This window comes from Oncorhynchus tshawytscha, linkage group LG19 (assembly GCF_018296145.1).
Source record: "Oncorhynchus tshawytscha isolate Ot180627B linkage group LG19, Otsh_v2.0, whole genome shotgun sequence".
Taxonomy (NCBI): Eukaryota; Metazoa; Chordata; class Actinopteri; order Salmoniformes; family Salmonidae; genus Oncorhynchus; species Oncorhynchus tshawytscha.
The window spans coordinates 41,103,187-41,118,352 of record NC_056447.1 but is presented as its reverse complement, the minus strand read 5'-3'; the positions used below and the strand labels follow the sequence as shown (position 1 = coordinate 41,118,352).

The window sequence follows — 15,166 nt, the reverse complement described above, 5'->3', positions numbered from 1 at the left end:
CTAATTTCAGTCATTTAGTAAACAGACTCCTGTGTCTCATAGTTACGATTTGTGATCATATTGCAGTAGTATGACTGCAATTAAATTGATTTTGAATGTAAAAAAAAGAGGATAAAGACTACCGCAGTTCACAGCCAGTGGCATAAACTGTTGCGTTTGATTACCAACTATCTCCTTAAATAGGCATTTAGATTATCTGGTATAGAACTGTCAATGGTTACTATCAACCTTGTGTGTGTGAAATTAAAGCCAGTTCAACCATGATGGCACCATGGTCAATAATGTTCCATGTACCATGTTCTGTGACGGAATGGAGGGTTCGGAATGATTGCACCAAGACAGAATTTCATATTCATTTGTTCAACACTTAAATATAAAACTTGAAATCAACTAGTCATCTTTCATCTGTTGTGAGATTATAAAATCAAAAGTAGGAATTAGTTTAATCTTGAATCAATTTATGCTCTCATTCCCAACTCCCCCAGTCTAACTTCACAGGGACTGCCTTTCTTCAGCTACCCTGTCAGACCCCTATGTTTTGCCAGGTACCGTTTGTTGTCCCCTCGGCTGGCCCAAACTGCCCACCCAGCACTGCCTTGCCATTCCGCTGTAACCCCATAGTGTGCCTACCTTGTACAGTACAGAGACTTACAAAGCTTAACAGCTGCGTGTGCTGGCTTCTTCCCACTGCTACCTAACCTTTTCTTGAAGGGTTCAGCTCCCTCCATTTTCTCAAGTCAGAGTGGAGGTCTGTCCACAACTTGAAGAGTAGGAAAGACACATGTCAGCCCTGCCACAGACAATCAACATATGCAACATTCCCACTAAGGGAAACATATCTTCCTGTTAGTTGGGTACAATGTGAATCTAAAAATAAAATCTACACTGTAGGCCTCAGGTGTCAAGAGTACAAAAAAATATATTTTTTTTTCTGGGCACTCAGGTCTGGAGCATGAAATGCAACCACTTGATCCAAGTTAAAGTAGTAGTGGTTCCAGCTTTGTTCACTGGTCAGTGGATTCCCACAGCTAACTTGGTCAATGTCAAAATTAAAGATGCACACAACTCACTTCTGTTTAGCCAAGTGTAAATACAACCATGTGTGGTTTGGGGTAGTTGTGTGGGAGAGACAAATGACCATAAATGGTTTTGTTCCATCGAATGCAAATGTACATCAGTTAGATAATAGGTATGCAAATTGTCTGAAATGTACCTGGAAAGTACAGTATGGATGTCAAATCCCCATTTTGGCACTTCACCAAGTTCCCTATATGTGCAGTTTGAGACCAGAATACATCATGTAAACTGCGTTGTTGTGGTTTTGGACACATGAACAAGTTAATAAAATGTTTCTCCCTTAAATCATTTTATTACTCTTAATTTTATTTTTAAATGGATCTATGCATACAACAAACAAAGGCATTTCTCAAACACTAACATGGACTTTGAAACAAAAGGGGATTCATCCCCTTTGAGGAAGCCATGTATTGTTACAAAACTGTTGGGAGAACTTGTTACAGAAATCATTTAAGCACAATGTGGAAGTGAAAACAGCAGACGATGCATGACACTTCTCCATCCCTTTCAGTATCAGAACTGGTCAAATAAAGCACTGAAGTTTCCAAATCCAGCGGCAAACACTATCTTTTCACAAAAATGATCGAAAGTTATTTATGGAGCAGCTTGTTAAGAAAATGAATGTGCCCCTGAACTAAACTAAATGGCCCACTCACTACTGATTGGTAATCAAGCATCAGGCTCAGTGTACGCCCTGAGTGGGGAGTCCGTAGAGTTTGTGGTCTGTTTTGAAGTCACCTGGCCACGGCCGGGTTTATGAACTGAACTGCTGTGCTGAACAGATTACGGAGCAGTAGTGGGGCGTGCTCACACACCCCCTTCACCAGGGTCAGAGTGAGGGCCATGATCACCTTCTCTTGGGGTAGATAGTCCAGCACGGGGCCCAGGCCCTGCTTCTTCACCCATTCCACTTCCAGGGCTAGGTGGTGCTTCCATAGCTGGGGAAACACAGACAGACCCGTGACATACTTATGGATTGAATTTATACCCGTTACTAGATTATATTTTATAACCCCTGTGGTTTCAATTCACAGCAGCAACACCATGATTTGGACATACATTCCTAGACAAACATATCTACACTGAACAAAAATCTAAATGCAACATGCAAAAATTAATGGTTTTACTGAGTTACAGTTCATAAGGAAATCGGTCAATTGAAATCTATTGGATTTCACATGACCAGGCAGGGGAGCAGCCACCCACTGGGGAGCCGGGCCCAGCCAATGTGTTATTCCCTCACAAAAAGGGCTTTATTACAGACAGAAATACTCCAGTTTCATCAGCTGCTCAGGTGGCTGGTCTCAGACGATCCCAAGAAGAAGCCGGATGTTAAGATCCTGGGCTGGCATGGTTACACGTGGTCTGAGATGGTTGGATGTACTGCCAAATTCTCTAAAAATGACGGAGGTAGGTTATTGAGGGCACAGCTGGGGGCAGAGGGAGGTCTATAGCAAGCGGCAACAGTGAGAGACGTGTTTCTGGAAAGGTGAATTTTTAGAAGTAGAAGCTCAAATTGTTTGGGTACAGACTTAAAGTAATACAGAACATCTTTGCAGTTCTATCTTGGAGGAAAACGTTATAGTTAGCAATGGAGTTCAGGGTTTTTGGTGGTTTTCCTAAGCCAGGATTCAGACACGGCTAAGACATCTGGGTTGGCAGAGTGTAAAACAAACTTAGGGAGTAGGCTTCTAATGTTAACATGCATAAAACCAAGGCTTTTACATTTACAGAAGTCAACAAATGAGAGCACCTGGGGGGTGGGAGTGGAGCTAGGCACTGCAGGACCTGGATTAACCTCCACATCACCAGAGGAACAGAGGAGAAGTAGGATAAGGGTACGGCTAAAGACTATATGAACTGGCCGTCTAGCACGTTCAGAACAGAGAGTTTGGGCTTCTGGACAGGAAAGCATAGATTCAAGGCATAGTGTACAGACAAAGGTAAGGTAGGATGTGAGTACATTGGAGGTAAACCTAGGCATTGAGTAATGAAGAGAGATATAGTCTCGATGTTTAAACCAGTTAATGTCATCGCATATGTAGGAGGTGGAACAACATGGTTGGTTAAGGCATATTGAGCAGGGCTAGAGGCTCTACAGTGAAATAGGACAGTAAATCGCTAACCAGGACAGTAATGGACAAGGCATATTGATTAGAGAGAGGCATGCGTAGCCAAGTGAACATATGGGTCCAGTGAGTGGTTGGGCTGGCTGCGGACACGGCAATTGACAGTTAACGGGGGGTAAGTCTGTTTTTGCCTCTTCGTGCGGTGACATCGATAGACCAGTCGATTGAATGGTGCTCCGTGGGATGTTCAAAGTTTCAGATATTTTTTTATAACCCGACCCTGATCTGTACTTCTCCACAACTTTGTCCCTGACCTGTTTGGAGCGCTCCTTGGTCTTCATGGTGCCCCCTGCTTAGTGGTGTTGCAGACTCTGGGGCCTTTCAGAACAGGTGTATATATACACTTAGATCATGTGACACTTAAAGTCCACCTGTGTGCAATCAAACTAATTATGTGACTTCTGAAGGTAATTGGTTGCTACTGACATGTATACTGTTGAGTCATCAGCGTACATAGACACACAGGCTTTATTCAAGGTCGGTGGAAGGTCAATGGTAAAAACAGACAACAATAATGGCCCTAGCCGGCTCGGCTGCCCTGAGGTACACCACACAACTGAATTTGCATGAGAGAAGCTTCCATTAACGAACACCCTCTGTTTTCTATCCATTATAAGGCAGAGGATGCAAATCCATAACACCTACGTTTTTCAGCAATATGTTAGGATCAATGACATCAAAAGCTGCACTGAAGTATAAAAAAAAAGCTTTCAATCTTCTTACTATCAATTTCTTTCAGCCAATCATCAGTCATTTGTGTCAGTGCCGAGCATGCTGAGCCCTTCCCATTAAGCATGCTGAAAGTTTGTTAACTAGTTTTCTGTAAAATAACTATTTGATCAAAAAAAAAATCCAAAAGTTTGCTAAGCACTTAACAGGCTGATTGGTCGGCTGTTTGAACCATTAAAGGGTGCTCTGCTATTCTTGGGCAGCGTAATGACCTTTGCCTCCCCCATGTCTGAGGGCACACACTGTTTTCTAGACTAAAATTGAAGATGTGGCAAACAGGAGTCAAAGTATTCCACAACCAACCTCAGCAATTTACCATCCAGGTTTTCAGTACGGGGTGGTTTGTCCTTATTTATATTTTTGTCAACAAAAAAGTTATTAAAGTAGTTGGCAATATCAAAGGGTTTTGTTATAAACAAGCCATCTGCCTCAATGAAGGATGGAACCGAGTTAGCTTTCTTGCCTAGGATTTAATTGAAAGTTCTCCAGAACTATCATTTTATATATAATTTAACTGTTACATAGTATAGTATCTTCTTTCTGTTTAGTGGTTTCTACATTTACTGTATGTTTGCCAGTCTGCTGTGTTGTCAGACTTATTTGCCTCATCCCTCAACCATATAATTTTTTAATTTGTCATCTATCCAGGGGGATTTGCCAGCTTCTTGATATGCCACACCTGTTAGGTGGATGGATTATCTTGGAAAAGGAGAAATGCTCACTAACAAAAATGTAATCAAATTTGTGCACAAAATGTGAGAGAAATAAGCCTTTTGTGCACATGGAAAAAAATCTAGGATTTTTATTTCAGGTCATGAAATATGGAACCAACACTTTACATGTTGCCCTTATATTTTTGTTCAGTAAAATTCTGAGCAATCCAAGTAACAAGGATTCCAGAAACTTACCCCAGTGGAATACTTCTGCAGTTTCTTGGTCAGATTCTCAGCAGCCTGGGCCATCACACTACGCTCAAGCTGATCAGCTATTTCAATCAGCCCTGCAGCGACACCTCTCAGGGCTTCTTCATCGGCAGGGTTATCTGGAGGGCAAAGAGCATGTTAGTCAAAATCATATTGAATATGAACAGCTAAAGTATCCACAATTTGATGTCAACACAGTATCATTTTCAATCACTTACACAAGAGTTCAACCCAGATGTGCCAGATCCCTGTCACATAGTACAATAAAGCTAAGATGTACAGCAGTACATATACTGCCCCTTTTCTAATATCCTTTTCATATACAGACAAAAATCCCACTATTTTACCATGCCAGCTTTTTTCCATATCTGAAAGGGGTAGGGGGTAAAAACCATGGGGCAATTCCACAGTAACAGAATGCTGGAACTCAGATGTTTCACTTTAAAATGTATGCCAAACAAAAACCAATGATTGCAAAGTTAAACAAACCATACAAGTCATCCTTGTGCATAGAGTTGTATGGTTTGTTGAACTTTGTAATTTTTTTTTTGGCATAGTCTCAGAATCATTATTTTACCATGAAATTGCCCCATGGTAAAATAAAACCTGCATAAAGATCTAGTCATGATACCTGCATTTTCACAGGGTGTGTAACCAAATACAGGTATTAGGTCGGTGTGAATGGTTCTCTGCTTTTTTTGTAGGTAAACTCATTAACATACCATTTTTTAAAGGTCCAGTGCAATCAAAATTACATTTCCCCGTGTTTTGTATCATATTGTACAACAGCTGATTAAACTAAAGCTATAAAATTGTGAAAGAAATGTATCAGTGTTATTTCCTGATAGTTGCTGGTTGAAAGTACAATCTACACAGGACCTTATAATCAGCAGGTTTGCATGGGCGGAAGTTTCGGCTTTCCATGGTGACATCACCATGTGGTAAATTGGTTAATAGACCAATAACAAAAAGAGTTCCAAAGCTCACTGCTAATGTATTATAGTAAGGTACTTAATTGCTACCCATAAATGTTTTGATATGTATATAAAAACAGCAGCATTGGGCCTTTAACACCTCCCTAATTTGTAATGCAAACAGACCCCATCGTTTAACAACACCCGCCAAACCTCCCAATTTGCCAGTTACGCACTGAATGTATAAAAGGGGTATACCAGCAAATACGTGATCAATAAGGGTCTGTTTGAAAGGGGGTCAAAAAAACATTGTCTTACATCGTGTCTGAAATTAGTGTAAGGCACCCAACTAGGGATTAATTCTGCTACCATGTTTGCAAAGAACACAGACCAACAACTCATGACCTTCCAGTTACCTATATTCTGCTTGTTTAATCTGGATTTAAGCACAAAACAATATAGAATCAAACTTGTAAGGGTCTATCAAGCCCATACTTATTCCCTGAGTCATGTTAAGGTAACTAATTTACCAAGGTGCATTTGAAACCTGTCACCAGTAGTGTCATTCATTCAGAAAGACATTTTGTGACTTTGGGATTAAGGTTCAATCTGCACATAGCATAGTTCTGAGATATTGAGCGTCAGAGATTTCACATCCCAGAACAGTTTTGTAGAGAATTCCTCGTTCATAACCCATTAAGGTCCTTACTTTAAAAAAGGTACCTAAAGTGCAGACTATCAAAATCCTGAGACATTTGTAAATCTGTTTTTTAGGGGATGCAATTGTAGATAGAACCTTATGGTTCTGAAATGTCAATCTGGTTTTGAGGTTCTGACACTTCTGAATTAAACATGTTGAGTTAAGAAAACTATAGCTATTTGAATACATTAATGATAGTGTTATATCTTAGTAAAATAGAATAACACTTAAATACATTAAGAAATGTATTATGATCATCAGCTGAATTACGGTCACTGAACAATGATGTGACAACATCATTTACTTTAAGATTACTGACTGTTTTTTGCTTGAGTGGCATTATTGCTGGCTTGACTAGCCTGCCCTAGACCATACATAGAGAGATGGCAAATACATGTGTATTTGTTCAGGCTTGTGATTAAAGATAGAACCTAAAAGCACCAAGTTCAAATCGGTTTATACAGATAGAGCTTTACATTTTTTTCACTTTACAATGTACTATGCAGAAATCACTCCGCCATTTCCTGGCGTAGAGAATCATTGTACCATCTAAACTGCTGTGAGATCTTACCCATAACCAAAAATAGTATTTTCAGCGGTTACAAAAGTAAAAGAAGCAAAAACGAAACTTGACAACGGGAAGCATAGAAATAGCACACCTAAAACAGATTTACTGCTTCTAAGACTTGCTTTCAATGAGAATAACAGCTCTATAACAGACTGTTCTATGTGAATTTGGTCTAGCCGCCTGACAGTTACATATCGCAGCTTTAAAATTTACTTCACATACATATGAAGATCAAATATATGTGACTAACTATTTTTTGACAGAAATGTCAGGACCTTACAGTCTGCAGGTCTTGACTTGTCAAAACTAAGTGAATGTGACTGATGGAATTTCAATCATACTATAAAAAGAAAAACGAAAACAAACCAACTCACCGGGCCATGCCAGCGCAGCCCGAGGCTCAAGCCCCTCTAGTAAGATACTACTGCTGCTGCAGAAGTGTCCATCTGTCTGAAGCTCGCCCTCCTCGTGGATGTTAAGACCCAGACCATTGCCGTTTATGTCCTGGGTTAGCTTCAGCTCCCGGGCCAATGAGTCCAGCTCTATGCGGAGCTCCGCACTGCTGCAGCTCTGCTGTTGAAGGAAAGTCAGAAAGACCAGGGGAGTGCACTGAACATCCCCACAGTCCATCGCTGTTCTTCTACAGGGAAAAGCATAACATAATCTATCAATTGCAATTTCATCAGATATAAACTAGCTCTAAAGTTAGTTTCCTACGAATGCATTTTCACCAAAGTATTTACTAGCTAGCTTAACGTTACCAAGAGGATACAGTCAGCAGCTAAGTAGTTAACCAGTAGAAGCGCGCTACATTCGATTCAATTGTGTGCGAACAAAACAAGTCTAGCTAGCTAACGTTAGCTAGCTATTTAACGTAACGTTTGCCCGTGTTGATGCTAGCAAATAGCAATACACTCAATACTAACATTTTCTCTGTTCACTCACCGTCAAAAAACACTAAATATATTGGCTGGTAAAGTTCAGCTTGCTTATTACAACTTGAAATAGCTAACAACACACGCTGATTGACACCGCCGAGTCAGAGCTGTTCGCCTTGCTTTCCAGACAACACACACGCACCCCATCAGTTTGGGAAAATTGGGGGTTTGGGACATTTCCCCCCACTGCGGACTGGTTTTACTACATATGTGGCTACATTGGGCTGATTCGATTACGCTGGGTCGTGGAGTACCGCCCATGGCCCGTGACATGAGATCAAAAGCGGTGAGGGAGGCGCTCTTTCTCAAATATAACACTATCTGCGCCGCTTGGTCATTTGTCAAAGCATGGTGCATTATCCAGAAACATCTATTTTCTATTAAATACATTTTTTTATTTTCTATTTTAATTGGGAAGGCAGATAAAGCGTTATCACTTTTGCATTGGAAAACACCGAATCATACTAATTACACGTGCTTAAGTCACTTTTGCTTTATGCCGACGCCACCGTGGGCTTTAAACGGGGCAACTGATTTACCCCGAGAGGCTAACCGGTTCCAAATCGAATACCCTCAGTTTCGATGCAAAACACGCCTACACGGGCGTCCAGGCGGGATTAACCGAACTCCGTCATTGTAAGTACTATAGTGTGTGTGCCATTTCTCGGAAGATCCAAATTAATTGCGAAGCTAATTTTTGAAGACTCAATTGAAATGGGCTACTTATTAAATAGGGCAAAACGTGATTGTAAACCATTCCAGCCCTGCTGACGTTTTTCTAAATCCTAAACCAAATTGCATACATACAGGCTATCCTCAGATCAATAATACCAGGTTTCTTTCAACAAGAAAAATACGCGAGTTTGCATGCTGTAATAAAAAGTGACATGCCCTAACCACACGCAATAGCTGGTCCAAAAACAAGGATTTACAGTAGCATACAATAATTCTCCCATTTCATGACCTGCGCTGACCAATTAACAAAAACTCGATTTTAATGGAAGGATTATGTAACCCAAATTGTTTTGAATCTTCCATACGCACACGTGATATACTTGTGGGGTTTTCCCTTCAACCCAGTGCTGTGACTGCAAGATAAGGAAGTAAAGTCATGCTAGGAGTCGGGACCAAACCTTTTACTGAGCAAAACATTGGTCAATTGTAAAATGACGCAAAAAAAACAAAAAAAAAATTGCAAATATGGTTAAGTGTGATGAGTGACTGCTTTATCCTTGCATTTAATGTTGAACGACATTTTAGGTCAAATGTAAAATACTGACCCCAAACAAGGGTATTGGTTTAGGTCTAATCACACAAATTGTTAACTCTGGTGGTTTACAGTCAGAGAAATTAACATGCATATTAGTAATAAACATGCAAGTGGCTACCCCTTGAAATAAAATCTGTCCTTCCACCAGTTATATTAACACAGTTCTGTACCAATAGATAAACTCCTAAATCCTCTGGAAAGTCCCACAGTTAATGTGGTTTCCGTAATTCCGATGCCCTTTGATAAACAATTAAAGTGTGACTTTAATGAAAGACAAACATGTAAAGCAGCTAAACTACATGTTTCTAGTGTCCTTATGATGAAATACTCTGGCTTTGAAAGTGTAGACCACTGAAACATCTAAACATATTACAAAGAACTCAAGCCTGAGGGCCATTTCATAAGACCTTAAAAGTTTATTTACATTGTAAAAAGCAACAAATCACTGATGTTAATAAAACATTGCTGACTTGGCATTGCACTCACTGGTGTCTGCAGCAGTTCTCAATGGCCCAAATTATTGCAAAGTAAAACCTACTACTCCACAAATGTTAAACACTGAACGGCAGAAGTGCTACACAAGGAATTAATGGAGTTTTGCATCAAATCCTTCCCGCTTTGATATAAATTAGTCCAACATACTGCGATTCTACGACACTGATGCACAAAATAAAACCACCACAGGCTCTTCTAGGTAACTTTTTACCTTGCTGCTCACCAAGTTACATTGAGCCAGTCTAAGAAGTCCCTTGAGTCAGGGGAAAGTCCAATACTTTGCAGCAAGGAAAATCAGTGTTCTGGTACTTCCAATAAGGCCCAGCATGTGATCACCTTTCACACTCCATACCCTGGGCATCCAAAGCTCATGGACCGGGCAGCATTCCTACCGACCAGCCTCCGCCCAGCTTTGGGCAAAGACCCTGTATTAATGGGATGCTGTAGACTAGGGGGAAAAGCCTGCTGTGGGGACAGTGTTGACAAACGAGCCTCCTGCAGCTCTCTGTGGAGGAATCAAGAGAGGGTGTTTATGCACATGGAATAATTCACTTTAATAGTTTGAAAGCATAAATCATTTCTTCAGTCTCATACTTTATGTACCCCAGCCTTACTGATCAAGTCATTATATAAAACAACCAGCAGGAATTGTGCAGTGGTATAAAGAACTTCAAATACTACTTAAGTCATTTTGGGGTTCTGTACTTTACACCATTACATTCCTAAAGAAAATAAGTTTTATTCCATACATTTTCCCCTGACACCCAGAAGTACTTTTTTGAATGCTAAGCAGGACAGGAAAATGGTCCAATTCACACACGTATCAAGAGAACATCCCTGATCATCCCGACTGCCTGATTTGGCACTCATTAAACACAAATGCTTAATTTGTAAATTATGTTGTGTTGGAGTGTGCCCCAGACTATCCGCGAACAAAAAACAAAATCATGCCATCTGGTTTGCCATAAGGAATTTGAAATTATTTACACTGTTGGTACTTAAATGTATTTAAAAATCAAATAAATTTAATCAGGTAGTATTTTACTAGGTGAGTTTTACTTGAGTCATTTTCTGTTAAACCATCTTTACTTTTACTAATGTATGACAATTGGGTACTTTTTCCAGCACTGCTTTTGTGCCACAGGGGAGAAATACATTTTTTTCTGTTTCATATTAACTGCACCCCCTAATGGAGAGTTCAACCAACTTCTATGCAAACGACATCTCTGCCCTCACTTTTCCAGCATGGCTGTCCTGAACCTCTCCACATTGAGCTCTCTGCGCAGTTGAGCAGCAAGCTTCCCAGTCCTCTCCTTCCTCAAAACAGGTTGTCTGCATAGCGCTGACGCAGAGGGTCGTTGAGATGGCTCCGGATCCAGTAGAGTCTGACAGACACACAAAGACAGCTTATCCCAAACAGCTGCTAATGTAGCAAAGGCAAGAGATAAACCATGGAACATTTGTCGATCTAGAATGAAAAGCAAAGCAATGTGTTGACTTAACTTTGTGTGGTACTGGTTAATATCTGTCCCTTCCTAAACTGTGAATACCTCTGCACATTTTTATTTTAACTAGGCAAGACAATTACGAACAATTTCTTATTTACAATGATGGCCTACATTGATCTGGTACTCCCTGTACATAGCTCCATTCTTCTGTATTTTATTCATCATGTTAGTTACTATTTTAAAGACTCTGCATTATTGGGAAAGGCTCATAAGCAATTATTTCACTATAAAGTCTACACCAGCTGCATTCAGCACATGATCAATAAAATGTGATTTAATTTGGATTACAAAAAAATATATTCAGCTGGCATTTCATAAGAAGCTCCATAGATCACATACAAAGCGCACCAAGGAGAAAAACAAAACAAGATGGTGTAAAAGAAAAAAGGTAGAAGAGTGCAGACATGACCAAAACAAGTACAGTTAAGTAAATTATGGGTACATGTGGTACCTGAATGAGACTTCTGAAAGCAGGGGAGAGCTCCTGGGGCAGGCTGGGTAACTGTGCCCGTCTGAGACTGTGCCATTCATCTCCATTCTGAGGGAGAGGGGGCGACCCTGCTGCCAGCAGCACAGTCAGGCCTAGTGCAAATATGTCCGCCTTAGGCAGATTGCTGTAGTCCTGGGCAGCAGGGAGAAGCAGGAGATACAAGGTGTACATTCAAACAAACATAAGTAGTCAATAGAGCCACAACTTTTACCGTACCTCATGCAGGACCTCGCTGGCGAGGAAGCGGCTGTCCCCCTCCTCTACTTGTGGACTGCTGCTGGATGTCACATGGCCCAGGTCACCTGCAAAGACAAACAGGAATCATAGATGGCATCTCAATGACACAGTGCACCAAAGCTAGGAGAGAAAATGTGATATTTAGTGAAAAACTACTACCAATTTTATAAACCACCCCTGTTGAAGGGCCTCCGTCCTCTTCCTCCTCACTCTCACCCGCTCCACCTGCGCTCGAGCATTGGCAGATGAAGATATTACCTACAAATAAGAGCGGGGTGAGAAACGGTGGAAGTGAGGAGTATACATTGCTGTGAATGAGAAGAAATAAAGAGGAGACTCACTGGGTTTAATGTCTAGGTGCACAAGGCCAGAGCTGTGAATATACTTGAGACCCATGGAAACGTGCAGAAGTAGATCCCTCAACTCCAGCTCTGGAAACAGCTCTCCACTTGCCTCCTTCTCTAATATGGCATCGTGGAGACTCCCACCTGCATTGTTTACAACACAGTACATCGAGATGCGCAAACAAACAAAAAGTCTCATACATCAATCCAGCCATCTTATTGACAAACACTTATTCAACCAAAAAGTCAGTGTTCCTTCCCCCTGCCAATATTCAGTCATTTAGATCTACCATCACAATACTCATTCTGTATGATCATGTGATCATCTTCAGCCCATGCTGAGTAATAGCGGACGACATGGGGGTGATGCCCAAGTACAGCATGTGCATACACCTCCTTTAAGGCCAGCTGCCTGGGGACAAAAGGAGACAATTTACAAACCTCATTACATACTGCAAATAATAAAATACAACATCTCAACAACCCTCAACATTTGAGATCAGGGGTTTGAAACTCATTCCATAGAGGGCCTAGCATCTGCAGGTTTCAGGTTTTTCCCCTTTCAATTAAGTCTTAAACAACCAGGTGAGGGGAGTTCACTAATTATTGACCTTAAATTCATCAATCAAGTACAAGGGAGGAGCGAAATCCTGCAGACACTCGGCCCTCCGTGGAATGAGTTTGACATGTGTTGTAGATTATCGTTTTCCTATTCTCACGCTGATCATAAGGCCCAGGCTATTCTTAAACAGTGTGAGGCCGGTGGTGCTGACTCACTCATTGGCAGACCCGGCAAGTGGTCGGCGAGAGCGCTTGATGGCGTACAAGCAGCCGTCCAGCCTCTTCACACACTTGCACACCACTCCGAACTCCCCCGCACCGATGTGTCCAAGCTCCAGAAATTCACTCTCATACCTAGACAGCATGAAAGCCTGGACAGCCTGCCTCTGCACAGACAGACGGAGGACAAAAGCAGGAAGTGGGAGTGTGAATGGCAGAATTAGGAGGGACAGAGGAAACGGCCAAAAGAGATGAGCTTAGTGACTAAATGAGCCATGGACAGGCAGGGGAGAGGGAGAGCCAACTGTTCAATGGACAAAGATAGTTTGTACCTTGGACGGGAGAAATGCATCATCATCCTCCTCTGATGACGTATGGCTCGGTTTCATTCTAAAAGATGAGATGATAACTTCACAAAACCCACTCAGTCTCAAAACACTATAGAGACTCAGATGGCCTTGCTACCATGTGCTATTACACAATCACCAAAACAATACCATTTCCAATCACAACCGAACCCTTAGTTGGGTTACCTGCATCCATAGTCGTCATCGTCACTCCTCCGACTCTTCCTCTTGTAGTGCTCCCTGGTCCTGTGGAACGTGTCGGGGGTGAAGGGGTTCACATTGACAGAGGGCATGCGGCTGCACTGGGCAGGGTCAGTGGAAGTGGCGAAACGCAGAGCCCTCTGACTGCGGCATATCTTGGTGCTGGAACTGGGCAGAGCTGACTTGGACAGCAGACTCTTGGGTGAAGAGGGATGTGGAGAAATAAATCCTTCTGACATGTAAAAATGCACTTAATTCCAGGATTTTACATTGGAGGTAGCTACACATTGTAATGTGTGATGATTTGAATAGTTTCAGATGAAAGAAATCAAGAAAGTGATCCATGAGGGCATGGTCCTCTGTAGCTAAGTTGATAGAGCATGGAGTTTGCAACGTCAGGATAGCAGGTTTGATTCTTGGGAATACCCAGACGTAAAATGTATGCACACATGACTAAGTCGCTTTGGATAAAAGCATCTGCTAAATGGCATATATTATACATACGATAAATGTCCACACACCTTGGGAGTACTGGGGGAGTCACAGAGCCTCAGTTTCCTCCAGGCGGCATAGGGAATGGGGGTGGTCGGTGAAACTGGGATGGATGGGGATATGGTGAAGCTCCTGGTGCAATGACGCTGCACTATGGGTGTCCTGCACACAGAGTTGGGACTTAGGATCTGAGGATTTCTGGAGCTCCATTCATCCAAACTGCTGTCACTACCCTCTTCCTCGCCACAGCTTGAGAAGTCCAAGTTTTGCACCGTCCAGTCACTTCCCATGGCCATCCCTGACTCAAGGAGTTCTAGAAGACAGGCACTGATAGTGAAGTGATTCTTCCATGATGAAACAAAGGGTCAATAAAGGGATAACCTAGTGAAAATGACTTGTTCCTTACCTTGAAAGCAATATGGAGGAGGCTGCTTTCAAGGTAACACATTTATTTTTTGAAAATTAGTTCATTTCTGTTAAAGGGATAATTTAACTAAAACACCCGAATCCCTTGTAGTTCTCACATGGTTACACGCATGGCCTACTAACAAATTAATGTTTGGGAATGGGAGACAGGCGATTGGATCATACAAAGTTCCAATAGCACTAAATGTATAATGTATTCCTTACTTTTAAATATTTTCCAATGCTTTGAAAGTTTGAATGAATACACTTCTGAATTACTTACGATCAAGTTGCCTACCAGAACACCAGGTTTGAATTTAGCTGAGTATGTTAATAAACGGATTATATTTAAACTAATTAGAAACGTCATATATCAAATTGACCTCTTTACTGCATCCTATTGGCTGAATGTAATGTATGTCATAAATAAACACACCTTATTTTAAAGGCACAGTAGTATGAACATTTTTAGCGTAAACAATTTATTTTATGATTCTAAATAATGCATATAATGACATAATGTCTGTGTCCTATTAATGAACATATTTCTCAACGATTAAAATGATTTATGGACTCATCAACAACACAACTTCTGGCCAGTCTATCATTAGATTACAAA

General features: G+C 41.2%; 2 protein-coding genes across 4 annotated transcripts; both read right to left on the bottom strand.

The window, feature by feature from the left end:
• Positions 1 to 1,362: 1,362 nt before the first annotated feature.
• bida (BH3 interacting domain death agonist) lies at positions 1,363 to 8,206 on the bottom strand. Its single transcript, XM_024379890.2, has 4 exons — positions 7,986 to 8,206; positions 7,415 to 7,680; positions 4,844 to 4,977; positions 1,363 to 2,015 (listed from the first exon to the last, which is right to left on the bottom strand). Exons 2-4 carry the CDS (start codon positions 7,668 to 7,670, stop codon positions 1,812 to 1,814), a joined length of 594 nt encoding a protein of 197 aa, XP_024235658.1. The 5' UTR covers positions 7,671 to 7,680; positions 7,986 to 8,206; the 3' UTR covers positions 1,363 to 1,811.
• Positions 8,207 to 9,646: 1,440 nt separating this feature from the next.
• On the bottom strand, positions 9,647 to 14,933 carry wee2 (WEE2 oocyte meiosis inhibiting kinase). 3 transcript variants are annotated; one of them, XM_024379888.2, is made up of 12 exons: positions 14,831 to 14,933; positions 14,172 to 14,455; positions 13,636 to 13,847; positions 13,435 to 13,492; positions 13,100 to 13,269; positions 12,613 to 12,734; positions 12,320 to 12,466; positions 12,138 to 12,236; positions 11,958 to 12,043; positions 11,703 to 11,873; positions 10,980 to 11,128; positions 9,647 to 10,248 (listed from the first exon to the last, which is right to left on the bottom strand). In XM_024379888.2, exons 2-12 carry the CDS (start codon positions 14,436 to 14,438, stop codon positions 10,083 to 10,085), a joined length of 1,647 nt encoding a protein of 548 aa, XP_024235656.1. In that variant the 5' UTR covers positions 14,439 to 14,455; positions 14,831 to 14,933; the 3' UTR covers positions 9,647 to 10,082. The 3 variants fall into 3 exon arrangements, with proteins under 3 accessions (XP_024235656.1, XP_024235655.1, XP_024235657.1); XM_024379887.2 differs by lacking the exon at positions 14,831 to 14,933 and adding an exon at positions 14,773 to 14,830; XM_024379889.2 differs by lacking the exons at positions 9,647 to 10,248; positions 10,980 to 11,128 and adding an exon at positions 11,130 to 11,211 and having other exon boundaries at positions 14,773 to 14,833.
• Positions 14,934 to 15,166: the final 233 nt, after the last annotated feature.